The sequence below is a fragment of the Spinacia oleracea genome, chromosome 6 (genome assembly GCF_020520425.1).
Source record: "Spinacia oleracea cultivar Varoflay chromosome 6, BTI_SOV_V1, whole genome shotgun sequence".
Lineage (NCBI taxonomy): Eukaryota > Viridiplantae > Streptophyta > Magnoliopsida > Caryophyllales > Amaranthaceae > Spinacia > Spinacia oleracea.
In genome coordinates, this window is record NC_079492.1 from 133,504,131 (window position 1) to 133,522,005 (window position 17,875).

General features: G+C 33.7%; 2 protein-coding genes across 2 annotated transcripts; both read right to left on the reverse strand.

Annotated features, from left to right (window-relative positions):
- Positions 1 to 206: 206 nt before the first annotated feature.
- On the reverse strand, positions 207 to 11,195 carry LOC110785354 (alcohol-forming fatty acyl-CoA reductase). The gene is made up of 10 exons (XM_021989792.2): positions 11,012 to 11,195; positions 10,664 to 10,767; positions 8,621 to 8,823; positions 7,529 to 7,629; positions 7,076 to 7,268; positions 2,291 to 2,452; positions 2,100 to 2,181; positions 1,638 to 1,907; positions 696 to 823; positions 207 to 587 (listed from the first exon to the last, which is right to left on the reverse strand). The coding sequence occupies exons 1-10, from the start codon at positions 11,088 to 11,090 to the stop codon at positions 434 to 436; spliced, it is 1,476 nt and encodes a 491-aa protein (XP_021845484.1). The 5' UTR covers positions 11,091 to 11,195; the 3' UTR covers positions 207 to 433.
- Positions 11,196 to 11,742: 547 nt separating this feature from the next.
- On the reverse strand, positions 11,743 to 12,755 carry LOC110785309 (alcohol-forming fatty acyl-CoA reductase-like). Its single transcript, XM_056833639.1, has 3 exons — positions 12,293 to 12,755; positions 12,110 to 12,187; positions 11,743 to 11,982 (listed from the first exon to the last, which is right to left on the reverse strand). The coding sequence occupies exons 1-3, from the start codon at positions 12,518 to 12,520 to the stop codon at positions 11,974 to 11,976; spliced, it is 315 nt and encodes a 104-aa protein (XP_056689617.1). The 5' UTR covers positions 12,521 to 12,755; the 3' UTR covers positions 11,743 to 11,973.
- Positions 12,756 to 17,875: the final 5,120 nt, after the last annotated feature.

Below are 17,875 nucleotides of genomic sequence, written 5' to 3' on the forward strand. Positions count from 1 at the left end.
AAAGAAGAGCATGCATTGTCTCTTGATCATGGTTGAGGTATTTTGATAAGTTAACGTTGACCTCTCTAAATTGCATGATTAATCTAAATTCACTGTTGGTGGAGAAACGAATGCACACCAGAAACATATATTTATGTGGATAATGGATATCGTGAATGATAAAAGAAAAGCACAAGTGTCCTTTTTTTCTTTCTAGGCGGGGCAGACAATATAAAGTCCTGATATTCGTTAAGAGGTATTAAACATAAAATGTTTCATAAATTAAAGTGGTAATTAAATATGAAATTACATTTTGTAACAATAATTGATAAACATATCGCGAATTATGTAACAATTAAAAAATAAATATTAATCAAATTTTCTTTGGTTTAAAAACTTTGGACAATTATCTTGCTCTGCTTAATACTACTGCTTCTGCGCGCTGCTAATAGTTTCATTTGAAGACATATTTGACTAAACCAGGAAAATGAACGTTCAACATGTAGTCTTCCCAGTTAATAGCTTTGGGATCAAAATAGAATAAATCTGTTTCCAATCCTCTATCTTTTGCTGCCGCCCTTAACTTGTCAGTGTTGCTGTCATCATATCTACATTCATTATTTTTACAGATTTATAAGTGCTTTACACTATCAACACGGCCCTTAGTTACATACAAAGAGAGTATAATAGTTTGATATAGTTTCAACAAAACTTACAATCCCTTGAAGAATAAATATGGTCTGTACATTTCTATCAGACGCATCACCTTGTTGATCTTCCTTGTTTGTTCCATGAATGTTGCTTTAAAGTACTGACAGAAGACGAAATTTACTATTTCGAGGATCTAATGTGGGAAAAACAAACACCCGCAAAGTAAGTAACAACTTAATAACATTATAGTAGTAAGTGTTCTAAGACAGGGGCAGACCCCCATTATTTTCCAAAAAAAATTGCTAAATTAATGTTAGGTAATTAATTTGCACTTAAAATATTTAAAATATATCTAATAAACCTGCAATAATGACAATGAAATATACGAAGTATTTGGCTTAGTGGTTCCTTGATTTCTATTTTAACCCTTTTTATTGTTTTTGTTTCTATAATGATTCATGATTTTGCTTTATAAAAACCCAAAAAATAAATAGTAGAGCTATTTTTCTTCAAAAAGTTTTCGGAATTTCCATAAGATATACTTCTAATAATGTATGTAATACTTCACTTTTATAGACTTATAGTTGCATGTTAGATTTATAATGCCAATTATTTTAATAAAGTATCTCCTTTAAATTATGAAAAACTCGTTTTCATTTTAATGTTGTAATTTAGACTTTGTATTGTGTTTTATTGTTATGAAAACCTAAAATTTAAGTTCTTAAATTCTCTACATATTTTATTGAGGCGTTTATAAAATTTCGATTATTTACCTTTCAACTTTAAGCCACTAAAAGGAAATAAAATCATAATTTTTTTAAACCCCCATATATAAATTCCTGGATTCGCCCCTGTACGTTCTAAGATGTGCAAAATGGTAATGCGACATTCAGAATTCAAGGTTGGGAGTTGGAATTCTCATATCGACATGTCAGTCATATAAAAACTGTATCAAGTGTTCAATTTAATCAAACAAAACAGAGTTTCAGGCGATATATAAGTGGTACCTTCAAGGGTAGTAGGTAACGAAGGGTAACAAATCTCTTGAAGCTAGCCATGGAGCTTAAAACCCTGACACGGCCGACTGTGACAGGTTTTCCGTCCTTGTTAATCCATGGATGTCTCGTGAAATACTCATATACCAGTTCATGCAGTGATGCTAATGAAACCGGATTTTTAACTGATGATCCAACATGGTATATCCTTGGAATTCCGGGTTGATTTGCATGAACCATTGCTGCTACTATTATTGAATTGGCTACTATATCAGCTGGAATCTGCACATAGTAGTATATTTACAAAAAACGTCATCCCCACAATCTGTACATGACTGATATGAAATAAAGATACGTGCATAAATAACGTATCAGACGATCTCAACAAAATTGCTAAATCGACCTGTACGTTTGTAATTTTCTTGGTATGTTTTTATTTATTTATTTATTTATTTATTTATTATATGAACGTACCAAATCAGCAATTGACTCAAGGTCACCCAAGAAGCATGGCAATCTCCCTTTGCCAATAGCAACAGCTAAACTGTCAATAGTCCTGCAAAATTAAGTTCCAAAAGTAACGTAATGTAGTCAATTTAGCTAGATAAAACTCTAATTCTGAGCTAATAACAATAATGAAGTTGAGAATTATGGAATTTAATTACCTAATACCTTCAACCCAACCAGGGAAGGGTTCTTTAAGAGTGCTGGTAACCATGGTTGGACGAATAATTACAAGAGGAACATCTCCTTTTTCGTGAAGTAGCACCATCTCCCCTAATGCCTTTGTAAACACATAAACATTTGGCCATCCCCAGTGCCTTGCCCTGATATATCATTTTGGAAAACACGAAAATTAACCAACCAAATTCCGCAAAACCCACACTTAGACTGAGTCTAAGTCTTGTCATGATACCCCTTTGCTAATTGGCTATTTTTGCCACCTCTTGTCCTAGTCACATCCTTGTCAGCTCCAAAATTTTCAGGTTTAAGTTGAATTTGAATTTCAAATTAAAGAGTTTATTTATTTTTATTTTCTGAAATTTCGATGAAACCAATGAATTTCCATCGCCCCAAAGTTTTTTTATCTGGTCTGATTCTTTTACCTTGCTTTTTCAGAAAAATTGAATCCATTAATTCAATCTTTATCTTCATGAATGGATTTAACTCATTGTCACTTCTTCTTCTATAATTGATTCAATGATACCAATGTTAAAGACCTTATTTTGATAATCAAGTCACTCAAAATCTAAATGTGAAGATTAGGCAAATGATATCAATTGTTTGATTAAGCGGTTCAAAAAAATTCATGGTTTTGGATTACAAATCTGTAAATTTACAATTTTGCAGAGATTTATTAAGGACCTAAACCAAAAAAAAGAAAAAAAAGGTGGGTTGGGGAACCAGGTAACTAAATGTTGTAAATAAAAAAATGAACATTGTTTTCTCCGTCATGACAACTACCCACATTGATTTTTCCGAAATGCAGATTAAAGGTTTACAAATTATAACGAACTGATAACAACACGATAATATATTGCGGATTAAATTATAAACACAATTATATCATAAAAACTAATAAATCCGAAATATAAGGTTAATTTCACTTTATTTTCATTTATTTCAGGTCTGATAAGATAAGATAAGATAAAATAAGGGCTAATAAGATAAGATAAGTTCAGGACCAATAAGATAAGATAAGATAAAATAAGATAAGTTCAGGGTCAATAAGATAAGAAAAGACTCTGTTCTCCTCACCTTATTTTCACTTATTTCAGGTCTGATAAGATAAGATAAAATAAGGTGAGGTAAATATTACATAAGGTAATACTATAAGTTTCAATAAGATAAGATAAGGGTCAATAAGATAAGATAAGATCTAGATAAGGGTCAATAAGTTCAGATAAGATAAGATAAGATAAGGGTCAATTAGTTCAGATAGTGTTCTTTTCACCTGAATTTCACTTATATTATCTTATCTTATCTTATTTTATCTTATCTTATTAACCCTTATCTTATCTTATCTTATCTTATCTTATCTGAACTTATTGACACTTATTTTATCTTATCTTATCTTATTGACCCTTATTTTATCTTATCTTATTGAAACTTATAGTATTACCTTATGTAATATTTACCTCACCTTATCTTATCTTATCTTATCTTATTGGCCCTGAACTTATCTTATCTTATCTTATTATTGACCCTGAACTTATTTTATTTTATCTTATCTTATCTTATTGACCCTGAACTTATCTTATTTTATCTTATCTTATCTTATTGGCCCTGAACTTATCTTATTTTATCTTATTGGCTCTTATTTGATCTTATATTATCAGACCTGAAATAAGTGAAAATAAGGTGAAGAGAACAGAGCCTAAGTATGTTTCATGGCAGTTAGTAAATGAAATTCATTACAAGATATGGAGTTAAAAAATATTCACCTTCTTACAACAAGGATGATAACCTTTTGTGGAAAAAAGCTTGAATTGATTTTTTTTTTTTTTTTTTACATATGAAAATTTGGGCGGACAAATTTTAGGGGTGATTTGGGCGGTGAAACTCCCGCTGCTGAAGAGCCAAAGGGTGGAGTGACTAAAATCTTTCCCCCCTAAATTAGAAGATTTACCCCCTAAAACAAATTTTCATTAGCTGACTTGTCCTTCCCTTATTGCAGGGTAAGTACAGTCAACTTAGACTCAGTCTAAAAGTATGAATTCCCACCAAATTCATTAGTTAACACGGATCGGGGTATGTGTGCGGGCGTTAGCGAATTAGGTAGCGTTTAATATTATAGCTTCAAAATCAAAGTTAATGTTTGATAAAATTATAGTAAAGTTCTAAATAATATTATAGTTTTTATTGTATTTTACGATCACAATCGCTACTTCTACCGTAAACTCATGCTAGTTATCCTACTCAACCACGATGTCCTCTACCGATAGTTTTACAAATGTGGCAACAAGCTTGCATAAATAAGCGTTCACATAATTAAAGAAAAGATGTTACAGAAATTCTAGTTGAGAAAAACAAAAAAAAGAATGAAAAGTTTATAGTGGGAATTATCCCGATAGAAAACCATTATTTTCCTTTGTTTATAAAATGGAAGGGTTATTGTACTACTTGTACATGAAAGTGAGAGAGTGGTATGAGTGGACAAACAAAATACGCCCACGTCAACCGGTTGGTAGTTTCCCCGAGAGAGTATAATATCGTACTCCCTTCCTACTTTATTAGGAGACATGCATCATTGATTCATTATTTTATCAAATTCAACATCACCTTTTGGTTTTGGGCATATGTTCCGACTCTATTTGCGTTTGTGAGTGCACACGAATTCAGGGTTGCGGTAGGACAGTGGGTATCCACAATGCAACAATTGTTCAATCAATTTGTTCATCAACGAGATAAGTTTGTTCTAATTTTTAAATTATCGCAACAAAATATTGTGAATTTTGGATTAAATTTGTTATAATCATGTACGTGCATATATATAGATATAGTTACCGTAAATTAGGTAATTAATACTTGTAAATAAATGAAGATCGACCACAGTCTCAGAATGCATATAGGGAGGCAGACAGGCAGTTGGCAGTTGGATTTCCTAACGGTACATGGTTTAAAGCCTTAAAGGTACGGAGTATTAAAATAAATAATAAATACTACGGACAAATTAAGAATTGTCACAGATAATTTTGAAATTTTGATGATATATATTCACGTATTATGCAGGAATAATTGATATCATCGGTACCCAGACTCCCAACTACTAGCATGTCATAATGCAGATTGTTTGTTTTCTTATTTCATACGCTATATATTTTCTCATATTAGTGTCATTAAAATGCAACAACGTACCTAATATCATCACGAATTATTATGAATTTATTTTCAATGTCGATCAGCTTTTAATTCTTGGCTTTCATGTTCAATGAAGAAGATGATGATGTTAATGGTAATGGGATAAGGAGGAAGGTGCTGTTTGCAGGCTGGTGGAGCTTGGATTTGGAAGGTGAAGTGGTGCTGATGATGTTTTTTGTGAAGGTGGTTGCGTACAGTTGCGGATCTCGAGCAGTTTATGTAAGGAGCCTGTAAAAATATTAAGCCATGTAGTATGTGGTATGTAAAATTATACTCAGAAAATTAGAGGGCCATAATTAAAATTACACTGTACAAATTTTGAGGCCATGCCCACCCCAACCATAATGAAGGCTCACCACTTGTTGCGTGGGAGGGGGCAGTAGGAGAAGGGATAACGCGTACTCTGTAGAAGAGAAAATATTTTTTTTCAAAATTTACCATCTTAACAGGGTTTAAGTGAACATGACCGATTATAGAGGACAATATTAAAGTTGAGATTATGGTAAAACAATTAATAAGTGAGACTGTTTAAAAACGATGTAGTATAGCTGCAATCCGTGACTATGGACCGTGGTGCACATAGAGCATGGTGCACCAAAAGAACATATGTGCATAAGCAAAAGAACATGACAATACGACAAAAAAATATGCGATATAATATTTCACTTTTTGTTATAAAAATAATATATTATTTTACTATTTATTAAAAACCTAAATAAAAAAAAATATTCATGTTCTTTTCACGTAACCAGATGTTCTTTCAATAATATATTAGTGTTTTTAAGATGCACCATACTCTATGTGCACCATATTCCACCTTCTAAATAGCGATGATGCAATGGTTAATATCGATAATATACATTATTATATGATGTTTCAAATTAACAATATTTCTTTAATAACAAATGTGGCATTACGATTTGACTTTAATTAATACGTAGTAGTTCTCTACAAGCATTGAGTCGTTAAGAATGATAACAAATTAATTAAATAGTACTACGTACCCTTTTATCGTTGCAAAAAATTTAAGTTAATTCACAAAAGTTGGAGTACCTTGAAAGTGAAATGCCCTTATCTTTTACTTGTAATATTTTCATTGTTGATATACAGATCTATGAGTTGTCCTACATATTTCAATCATAATCATCTACCCGTTTCCTTTCCTGTAGTGTCTCTCCCGTGATCGGTGATCGATCCATGACCACTAGACTAATTTCCAACGCATGGTTCATCTGAATTTTCATTTATTATAGGCGGCAATGGGACCAGCATGGGTTTTGAATAACAATCACAAGTTCACATTCACAACTAAATCTACGTAGTCATAGACATAGTTAAGAATTCAAGATGAACATTGACATTTGTATTGCGATAGTAGCAATCACAACTACATCTACATTTTAATGGCAAATTAAATTGGCAATCATGCAATTGGATGCCCTATTCATTACGGAGAATAAAATAAAATAAAATAAAAAGGGTAGTTTCATGTGGATATACGAGTTTCCTGATAGTATGACGATTAACAAATTAAATCTATATTACTACGTATGAGGTATATTATATTTGAAATGTTAAAAGGAACGTACCTCTCGAGGCCCATGTTTCTCATAGATATCTTGGTAGTTTCGGCCGTGGTTTTCTTAGATTTTAACTCATCCAATTTCTCGTCAATAAGTTTCTTCTCCACTTCAATGTCTAAGCCAGGTCTACCATTGAGTGAGTCACCCATAAAATACGGACCCTCCTTTATAAGACCAGGCGTCTCACCGGATACATACGCTGAGATTTTCAGCACAAATAAAAATGATTAACACGAACCTTTCTTTATTTATTTTTTGACGGGTAAACATGCACGGACGTTAGATGATATTTCGTACTAGTACATATACTACTCTATAGTGTATATTAATGCATTTAAATGAGCAACATTTCGAGTCTGGGCTTAACTCGACTCATTATATACTCGTGGGTGTCATGTCAATATGTCATGCTATGTAAAAATTAAGCAAGCGCTCCTTAGCTATGATTAAAGTACTAACCGGTTGAAACTTGGACGAGCACCTCCAAATGAGCGCATTTCTTAGCAAACTCCAAAACATACTTGGCACCAAAAGTGTTAAGATACAATGAAACATCATACCTGTTACAATTTGTTAAGCAAAGCTAGGTTATTTCACCTTACCTTTGGTTAGATATATTTAAAAGGAAAAACTAATTCGTGGCACGGGTAATGCATGTCACGAAGTGTTGTATATAGTTTGATTTTTTTTTTTTATTCTTTTCAAATTTACTTATAAATATCTTTATATATGCAATTCGAGAATAATATAAATTTTATTATATATGCAGTTTAAGAATAAAATTGGTTAACCAACAATTAGGGAACTAAGTTTTTGATTAATTTTATTATTTGTGTAAAACTTTATTTTTTTGTACTAATTTACTTACTACGTATAACTTAAGAAATTTGTTAAGCTACAATTGTATATTGAATTGCAAAGTCGAAATACATTTTAGTGGAAAAAAAAAACCCACATTTGAATAGCTAAAAGAAAGCACTACATTATTTTTTTCCTATTCTTTTCTCTGCTAATATCATGGTTTATTTTTTGTCTAAATAAATTTTTAGAAAAGATATGTGATTTGAATAAATGAACAAAAATTAAGAAAAAAAAACTGTTATCATAAATTGTTACTCAAATACATAAATTTGATCATTAAATTTTTTACACATCCAAAAGAACGGCATTTCTCGTTTTTAATTGTTGTAGAGTCATAAGTTGTATCGTTGGAGTGATGGATAAAGCTTTATATTAACATATGAGATGTCATGGTTTCAAAGATGAGTAGCAACATATTTTTTGTGAGAACACAATAAACAATTATGTATCCATATGATATGACGCAACGATACCACGTCACTTGCCAAGTCATCGCAACAAATGATCGAATAGATGGCATGAATTTCCTTGGAGATTTAATAATATAATAATATAGATATATGCGTACTTGCGTAGTATTCCCTATCCTAGCATGCGCTCATTCTTCGTATATTATGATTCTACATTATAATTAAAAAAATACTACGTACTATATAATTAAAAATAAATAATTGATCTAGTTAAGTGTACCTTTCATCAAAGTTGGTGGTTGCAGCAAGGTTAACAATAATATCAACGTCTCTCCATAATTCTTCCTTTAATTTGGATTCTTTGATACCCAAATCTTTACAAGTAATATCACCTGGCACCACACACACCTTTTCTTGTATGAATTTGTTGAACTTTTCTCCCATCTTTTGCTTCAGGACTTTGAACAAATCTTTTCCAATCACCTAATTAATTTAACATAACAAATCAAACTAGAAACAAACCAAACCGAAATCACAAAGAAATACACACACTACGGAGTACGACGTACTACGAAAAGTGAAAGAACAAATACTACCGAAAGAATGTAACTTGGATGGTAATAATCGGATATATGCCGTAAACTGTTATTTCTAAATCTATTAATCCCTTTTCACAATAAATAAATAAATAAATAAATAAATAAAAACGAAGTATAACTTTATTGGTAAGTGAAATGATGAACATATTTACTAGTCGTACATATCGTACTTACAACAATAGAAGAAACCAGAATGATGAACAAATACTATTAATGGCACGTTTGGTAGACGGGCATAAATAATGTCAACGGGAATGTAATTGTATGTAAATTTGTAAGAAAAATCGATATTCATTCCCATGGTTAGGTAATTAGTTTCACTCAAAATTATCTTCTTTTTTTCATAAATTCATTATCATCCATTACCATTTGGAGAGTGGTATTGAGTAGGAATACAAATTTAGGAGAAAAAAACACCAAATTTGAGATAGCTTATTATCTTGGATATTATGATGTTAATTTTTTTTTTTTTTTCAAATAACACGTACTACGTACTCATATTTACTCACATTGGATAGATTTTAGTTGCTTGCCCCGGGCCATTAATAAGTTTAATCCTATACGTAGGAGTTGTGCAGTTGTTGTTTAAACAAAAGGCTTTATTTCTTAAATTAGATTAAATTTGTTAGGTAACGTAGGACCGTAGGAGTCTGTTCGACTGTTCATACATATAAATAGAAAGGGCTATACGGACTACTATGTATAACTAATTAACATCTAATTAAACATTTCGTACATGAATAACCACTACAAGAATTTGTATCTTTGACGACAACCTAATTACGATGGGTCAAAAATTTCTTTTGCTACGGGGCTAACAACCAAACCAAGACGGGAACAACCGTCGCAAATGTCTTTTACGACGGGTTAACGACGGCCTTCTTTTATGACGGGTTCGCAACCGAAAATCCCGTCTTTAATCAACGATTATTGATCTTTAGCGACGGGATTTTCTGTCGTTAATGATACAATGTCTTGTAGTGAACGTTTGTAGCAAATTAATTAGCAATAACTTAACACACGTAGTACTACATTATTAGTTAAAAAAAAGCATTATTAGTTAAAAAGAGTTGGACCAAATCAGATATAGTGTGTGTTCTTTTTTAGGAAAATGTAGAAAGATTATTGGATGAGTATAAATAATGTATGAATAAAATGATCATTAGCGCGGCCAATAATGTATTAATAAGATTATTGGATGAGTATAAATAATGTGTAATGTATGAAAGGTTAATGATTTTTATAATTAAAAATCAATTTTTATGATTTTTGTAAAAACCATCCAACAATATTGAAATCATGAAAAGCACTAAGCTAGCTAATTACTACTCCTTCCGTCTCTTTTTGTTCTTTACGTTTGTTATTTTTCACGCGTTTAACGATTAATTAATTTGCCTTTTTATTTAAACAAGATAAATTACGTTTATTTATAATGTTTTCACTTTTATCAAAATGTGAGAGATTAAATTACCCAATGAATTTAATTAGTTAAAATAATAATTGGACACAAATTTTGATAGAATACTAAGTCATTTATGTGATAATATAAATAGAATTGTAAAGAACAATTTGAAATACCCAAAAAGAAAAACGTAAAAAACAAAAAAAGACTGAGGGAGTAGCTCACTTGTAACGTTTAGTGCTACATAATTAAAATAATTAAGTAAACAAAATAGAGTAGCACAATGATAATTAAACTATGCAAAAATATAGTATGTACGTACCTCATTTTGCAACCTTGATGAAGCTGAGTTGTTATCGGGAGCTCTTAGTAGAAGATAAACCTTGTTGACATTTGGTTGAGATCTTAGCACCTTCTCCACAAATACTGCAAACAAAAATTCATTCACGGTTAGACCTGTTAGAAATCGACTCGACTCCAAATATCAAATATGCACCACGGTAGGTAAGAAGAAGAAAAATGTGTATAACATATAACATAACTAAAACGAGATCGACCAGGAGAGAAAATGTACACAAAATTAAACTACGTTAACATTGATCAACTGATAACTGACTGATCGACCAAGCCGTTTGACACGTCTAGTTCAGAAAAAGAAAATGTAACTCACTCTTTGCTAAAAATCCAGCACCACCGGTGACTAAAATGGCCTTGTTATCCAAAAACTTTAAAATGCTATCTTGATCCATTTTAGAAAAAAGATAGAGAGAGAAAAAGAAGAAGAAGAGAAGATAAAAGAAGAAGAGAATAGTGAATTTAAGAAAGAGAGAGAAGAATTATTGTGTACGAATGAAGCATGAAATACGAAAGTATATATAGGTGATCGAGCATTCACGCAGTAAAAGAGGGTTAAAAGCTAGCATTAATGAAGGTAGTAGAGTATACATGGAAGTAATAACTTTAATCGAAAATAAAACGTTGTCCTTAGCAAATTGATTCCCAAATTATTTTTGGGTTGTTCCCAATTTATTTGGGTTTTCCCTAGAGTTTTCTAGGTTCTTGGATTCATACAGGTTTAGGGTTTATCATCAACTCGTCGATCAGGACAATTCGTGCGCAGATTGTGAATGGCTCTACTTGGAAAGATGCGAAAACATCGAAAATCACTGTTCGCGTTAAAATAGAAGCGGTGGAGTACGAGATGTGCTTTAAAATGCAGAATAGTAATTACTTTGATTGTAACAGTTGCGTATTTTCTTTGAATCTGTGGTATACATATCTAATTTAACATTGTAGATGCTATATGATTGATTATTAATGAAATTGTTCTTCGCCGCCAAAAAAAGGTAGGCTAATCAACAAAATACATAACTAAATATGATTACATCCCCAAGTCTAGAAAGCACATAAATAATTAAAAATGATTACGAACCGACTTTGTATAATTTTCTCTCCTTAATGACTGCTGCTGCTGCAAATGGTTTCGATCACTTGAAGACATATTTTACTAAACCAGGAAAATGAACGTTCAACATATAGCCTTCCCAGTTAATAGCTTTGGGATCAAAGTAGAATATATCTGTTTCCAACCCTCTTTCTTTCGCTGCCATCCTTAACTTCTCGGTGTTACTGTCATCGTATCTACATTCATTTGTAGTTAGTTAAAATTACACTATCTAAACATAATAGTCATTAATTCCAGACTTAGAGAGAGTTACAATCCCTTGAAGAATAAATATGGTCTGTAAATTTCTATCAGACGCATCACCTTGTTGATCTTCCTCCTTTGTTCCACTAATGTCCCTTTAAAGTACTGACAGAAGGCGATATTTGCTAGTTCCAGGGCCTATAATTAATTAGGAAAACAAACACCCACAAAGTATTATTATAACTAGTAATTAAGTGTGGAAGATATGCAAGCCATTCAGATCGATACATAAGTGCATGGTACCTTCAAGGGTACAAGGTAATGAAGAGTAAGGTATCCCTTGAAGCTTGCCATGGAGTCTAAGACTCTAACACGGCCAACTATGACGGGTTTTCCATCTTTGTTAATCCATGGATGTCTCTTGAAATACTGGTATACCAGTTCATGCAGTGATGCTAATGTTGTCGGATGTTTAACTGATGATCCAACATGGTATATCCTTAGATTTCCGGGTTGATTTGCATGAACCATGGCTGCTACTATTATTGAATTGGCTACCTTATCAGCTGGTATCTGCACATAGTAATTTAATTTCTCAAATTATAATACGTACTCTTTGTTACAAACTGTACTTTGAAATATGAAAACGAATATAGAAACTAGATTAGGACGAGATTATCTCTGTCCTTAGGATAAATTTAGCCCTCACTATAATTACTGATGGGATTCAAAGCTAATCTACCCCCAGGATTCCCTAATCATATGAACGGATTACAGCAATATCATCCATTCTCAAGAACATGTGTTTATCAGAAATATGAATGAAAAACGTGATTAACATTAACCTTCTGCCTTAGGTTAAATACGAAAATAATATGGCAGTTACAAAAGTAACCGCCTCTGATATTATCCTATTTAATTAAATAATTAATTAATATTTAAATTAATTAAAATATTTAATAACCGCAAAAAGATTAATCGTTTATTAGATCCTTAAATAAGTGTTAACCCAACACTAGCAAACAAGCCCAATGCCCCACTTGGCCCAATGACTCAAGCCACAACATATTTAATAAGTCAAGCACATGGGTATATTTAAAGATATATAAAGGTTCATATTTCTTCCATGTGGGAGAAAACTCCCACATAACAAAGTGAAGACTATTATATCTAACACTCTTACCACAATTCGAACACCATGAATAAAGATACATGCATAATTGCATAAATAATCAAAATATGTAATGGCTTATGGCAATTGATACTTTTTAATTATTTGAACATACCACATCGGCAATGGATTCAGCGTCACCCAGGAAGCAAGGCAACCTCCCTTTGCCATAGGCAACAGCTAAACTGTCCAGAGTTCTGAAAAAATCAATTTACGAAAGTAACATGATATCAAATTTAGTTACATGAAACTCTAATTACCGAGCTAATAATAATAATTTAGTTGAGAATTAAGGAAGTTGATTACCTAATACCTTCGATCCAACCGGGGAAGGGCTCTTTAAAAGTACTGATAACGATGGTAGGACGAATAATAACAAGAGAAATGTCCCCTTTTTCATGAATTAGAACCATCTCCCCTAACGCCTTTGTGAACACATAAGCATTTGGCCATCCCCAGTACCTTGCCCTGATAGATCAATTTGGAAAACACAAAAAATAACTAACCTTATTCGTTAGTTAATACGTAAGGAGTACTCTATATGTGTACATACGCTAATATTAACCATGTGACTTATATACACAAAGTAAAATAAATTGTGTACGTGCATGCACAAGTGCTTAAAATTTTATTTATGCGCAAAGTTAGTACTCTGTAATCTGTACTGGGAGTAAACGTAGTAGTAGTACTTAGTTATAGATACGTACCTTTTTTTTTACCACAAAGCCTTGCATCAATAATTCATCAGTACACAATCCAATAAAAATGAGAGAAAGAAAGAAACTTAGAGAGAAAAAGAGAAAAAAGAAAAAAAAAAAAGACCTATGAGATTCCAAAGAACAAAAAAAACCCTAGCCTACTCCTCGGTTCATCCGCCTCCTTCCCCTCTCATTCGCCTCCATTGTTGAACCTCGATTTTGTTCGATTTGCTCTCCAAATCCAAAACCAGAAAAGCCCCTCTAGTTTACAGAGTAATTATTACCCTACTTCCTACATTAATTCCTTTTTAATCGAGATTAATGAAGAGATTTATTCAGTCTCTTTTTCTCCACCTTTGGATCTTAATCTAAGGGCTGAGATCTTCTGCTTGGGCGGTGGTCTTGGGGTTCTCCGTCTGTAATTATGAGGGAAATCCACTTTTAGTGGATTTAATTTTAATTGAGAATTCTTGCTACTCCATCTTGCCCAATCCATCGCTTGCTTATTCTTGGTTGACGAGTTCGGCGGCCTTTACTTGCTGGAGTTGCTCTAATCCTTCGAATTTCTCAGGGAAGTACCTATTTTAAGCTAATTATTATCTTGGAAATTGTCATATTCGTTTTATCGTTTCTGATCTGGTGTTTTCTTGCCCTGTCCGTATTCTTCATGATGCCTTTGATTTTGTTTTTTGGTTTAATGAGTGTTATTTATCTCACCTTGATGCCCACGTTTCTCTTAATCTTTCGTTTAATCTGACCTTAATTGCCTGTTCTACCCTCAGATCTAATATTAGTTATGGGTTATTGTTAATCGGTATTAATATTATCTACATTCTCATTAATTATGTGTTTTTTTTTTTGCCATGGGTTACTGAATATTGTGATTAGTAATTTGTCTCTTAATATGTCTTTCTATATGGTCTTAGTAATTACCTTGTTTGTGTTCCCCCCGCCCTTTTTTAAATCTCCACCACTATAAATATGACTCTTATTTGCACTGTTGTGATCACATCACCACCCTCTCACATCTCCCCCTCCTGCACTCTCACTATAATCACAACTACCTGTTAATTTTATTCATGTCTGATAATCCTTCAATCTCCAACTATGCCTCACTTTTCAAGACAAACAATCCTTCAGTTTCCTCTCAACCTCAATCTGCCTGTCTTCTTGGTAGTTCAGTTAATACCATCCCCAATACCTTCTCCCACCCAGACTCGGAGTCTGTGGGAAGTCACAATTATATTGATGCTCCCCATTCCCCACCTTCGAACACTTCACACACTGTCCCTGCAGAGATTCACAGTGAATCTCTCGCTGTAATCTCCCTCAATGCTCCTCGTCTTGCTGATGATGAGGTCTCTCTTATGGAAAAGTCGTGTTTATTTGGGAAAGCTTGGGGGGAATTCATTCCTCAAGCTGCTATTCTAGCTAGGCTTAACAAAGACTGGAATAACACTATGGGTGAGATAAAATTCAGGTATTTGGGCAATGGGTGGTTCTTAATTCAATTTGATAACCCTCTCACTAAGCTTGATGTTTGGAATGGTCGACCTTGGTTCGTCCAAGGTCTGAACTTTGTGTTGATGCCTTGGTATCCAGGTTTTAGAGCTCAGTTATGTCGCATTACTTGTGTGGATCAATGGATTAAGATCCCCTTTTTACCTACTGAATATTGGGCTTAGAGGTATCTTAACCAGATTGTGTCTTGTATTGGTCACCCCATCAGACTTGACCGCTTTACCTAGCAAAATGTTGAAAAAGGGCAATTTGCTCGTGTTTGTGTCAACCTCAATATCACCAAACCAGTCCCAAGATCAATCACTCTTAACTTTGGCTCTCATTGTCAAGAGTATTTCTTATCTTACGAGGGAGTGTGGGAAGTGTGTTCGCTTTGCGGAGATCCTAAACACACTATGAACTCGTGTCCAAAAAAGCCCCCTCCTTGCCTTGAATTAGTAGTTGCTAAGCTGGATTCTGCTCTCTCACTGCTTCCACCCACCCTGATAAGGCAACCTCATCTGATTGGTTTACTGTCCTTCCTAAGAGGAGAGCCAAACCACGTATTTTTGTTAAGGGTAACCGCTCTAGGTTTCACCCTTATGTCCCCCCAGTTACTATCAAACCTGCTCCTACTACTGATACGAATCTGGTTGTTGCTGGTGAGCCCATTCCTGTTGCCAATCCCTTCACTAAGTTGGCTGATTTTCAAGTTTCCACAGGGGAGACTGTGACTCTCAAACCTCCTACTATGTCTGCTGATTTCTGTGGTGTCATCAATGACATTGATACTCACAATGTTACAACTGTTTCTATGCCTAATCCGGGCAATGATGACATTCTTCCTGATCTCACTTCTGATGATATTGTGCTTTCCCCTGAAAGACTTGATGTTCCTTTTAATATGATTGATGATGATGAGATGGATAATTGGGAGGATCATGATGATTTTCTCAATCCCGGAACGCCCCCAAGGCTGCCTGACCTTCAAAAGAGGAGAAAGAGACACTCAACTAGTCTCTCTCCACCCTCTTCTCCTATCAATTAAGTTATGATCGTCCTGCATTGGATTTTTGGGTCTACTTTTGCTTCCTGGTTCTGCCCAGACTTTTGCAGCTGCTTGCTTCTCAATCCTATTGTTACTATGCAGCCTTTGAATTTTGAATGGTGTAGTTTGTGGCTTACTAATTTTAATTGGTTATGTATTGTGTTTTCTCAATTCTCTAGACTTATTTTCCCTTATTGTCTGTATGTTCTAGACTTAGGGTTCTTTATGGCACGTTCCTCAATCATGTACTGGTTTGCTGGGCTCCAATGCAGGCTTCTTAATGGAATTTTAGTTTGGGTTGTTATTGTTCGATTTGCCCATCTATTACTTCAATCTTCTGCATTTTTGTTCCTGGATGATTGTATTTCTTCTCACTTGACTCGTGTTGCTACCTTTCTTCAGTTTGCCACTGGTTATCGAATTTTTGTGGTTTCCTTTTCCTTCGTCCCTTTGGTTGCCTGTATGCGGTGGACTCGCCTTGTTGGTTCAGTTCTCCAGATTTGGCTCCCTTCCATGTTGAGGTACCCATGTTTTGGGATGCTTCTTGGATGGTTGAAGCCTACTTCTGGGAGGCAAACCTCAATTGAGTCTATGTTTGATGATGCAACTAAGAATGCTCTTCATTCTTGGCCTGAGAACTATAGTTGTCACCCCCTACCCCTCTTAGTTGCAAGTTCTACTTTGTTCTTCCTGGTCATTTGGGTCCTTTATACCTTAACCTTGCACTACTCTAAATTATGTTCCTATGTTTTGTTAGTTGCAGGAGTTTCAACCTCCCTCTGGTTCTTGCTGCATTATTATGGTGTTTGCTACTGGATTGCTCGTCTTCAGGAGATTCTTCAAGCCTGGGCCCTTTCGATTATCATTTATTGTTTGCTCTCAAATTTTGAATTATTATTCCGCATGTATAAGGACTCTATATACTTTGAACTATATTGGTTTTTTATCTTGTTAACTCAGAGTTTAAGCTCTGCTACGGACTTGCCTAAGGACTTCACTCCTTATCGGAACCGGATTTTAAAATCCGCCTTGTTTTTGTTTAATGTTGTGAACCAGAGCCAAATCTCTGCTATTGAATTGCCTAAGGATTCTACTCCTTATCGGAACCGGATTCTTAAATCCTCCTTGTGTCTCTTCATTAATTATCCCTATTTGTATCAGGAACATCAATACACCACTATTAGTACACATTACATCAATAACTATACGCCACCCTCCACGGTTGGTATTCTAGGGCATTTCTCAACGAACAATTTTATCATTTTTTGATTTATTATGAAAATTTGTGCATGGAATATACGAGGTGGTAAACTTGATCACGCCATAGCAGAACTAATGAACCTAAAACAACAAGAAAAATCGGACTTATGCTTTGTTATTGAAACATTAACAAATAATATCCACAGTAGAACTATAACTAAAGCGACTCGATTTCAGAAACATCTTATTATAGATCTTGTCAATCATTG

Excerpts from the sequence above, each read along its gene's own strand:
- LOC110785354 (XM_021989792.2), bottom strand. The coding sequence starts at position 11,090 with ATGGATCAAGATAGCATTTTAAAGTTTTTGGATAACAAGGCCATTTTA. Across the intron at positions 7,269-7,528 it reads GCTCGTCCAAGTTTCAACCG|CGTATGTATCCGGTGAGACG; the intron begins GTTAGTACTTTA and ends TGAAAATCTCAG. Across the intron at positions 2,453-7,075 it reads AGAAACATGGGCCTCGAGAG|GGCAAGGCACTGGGGATGGC; the intron begins GTACGTTCCTTT and ends ATGATATATCAG.
- LOC110785309 (XM_056833639.1), bottom strand. The coding sequence starts at position 12,520 with ATGGTTCATGCAAATCAACCCGGAAATCTAAGGATATACCATGTTGGA. Across the intron at positions 12,188-12,292 it reads ATTACCTTGTACCCTTGAAG|GCCCTGGAACTAGCAAATAT; the intron begins GTACCATGCACT and ends AATTAATTATAG.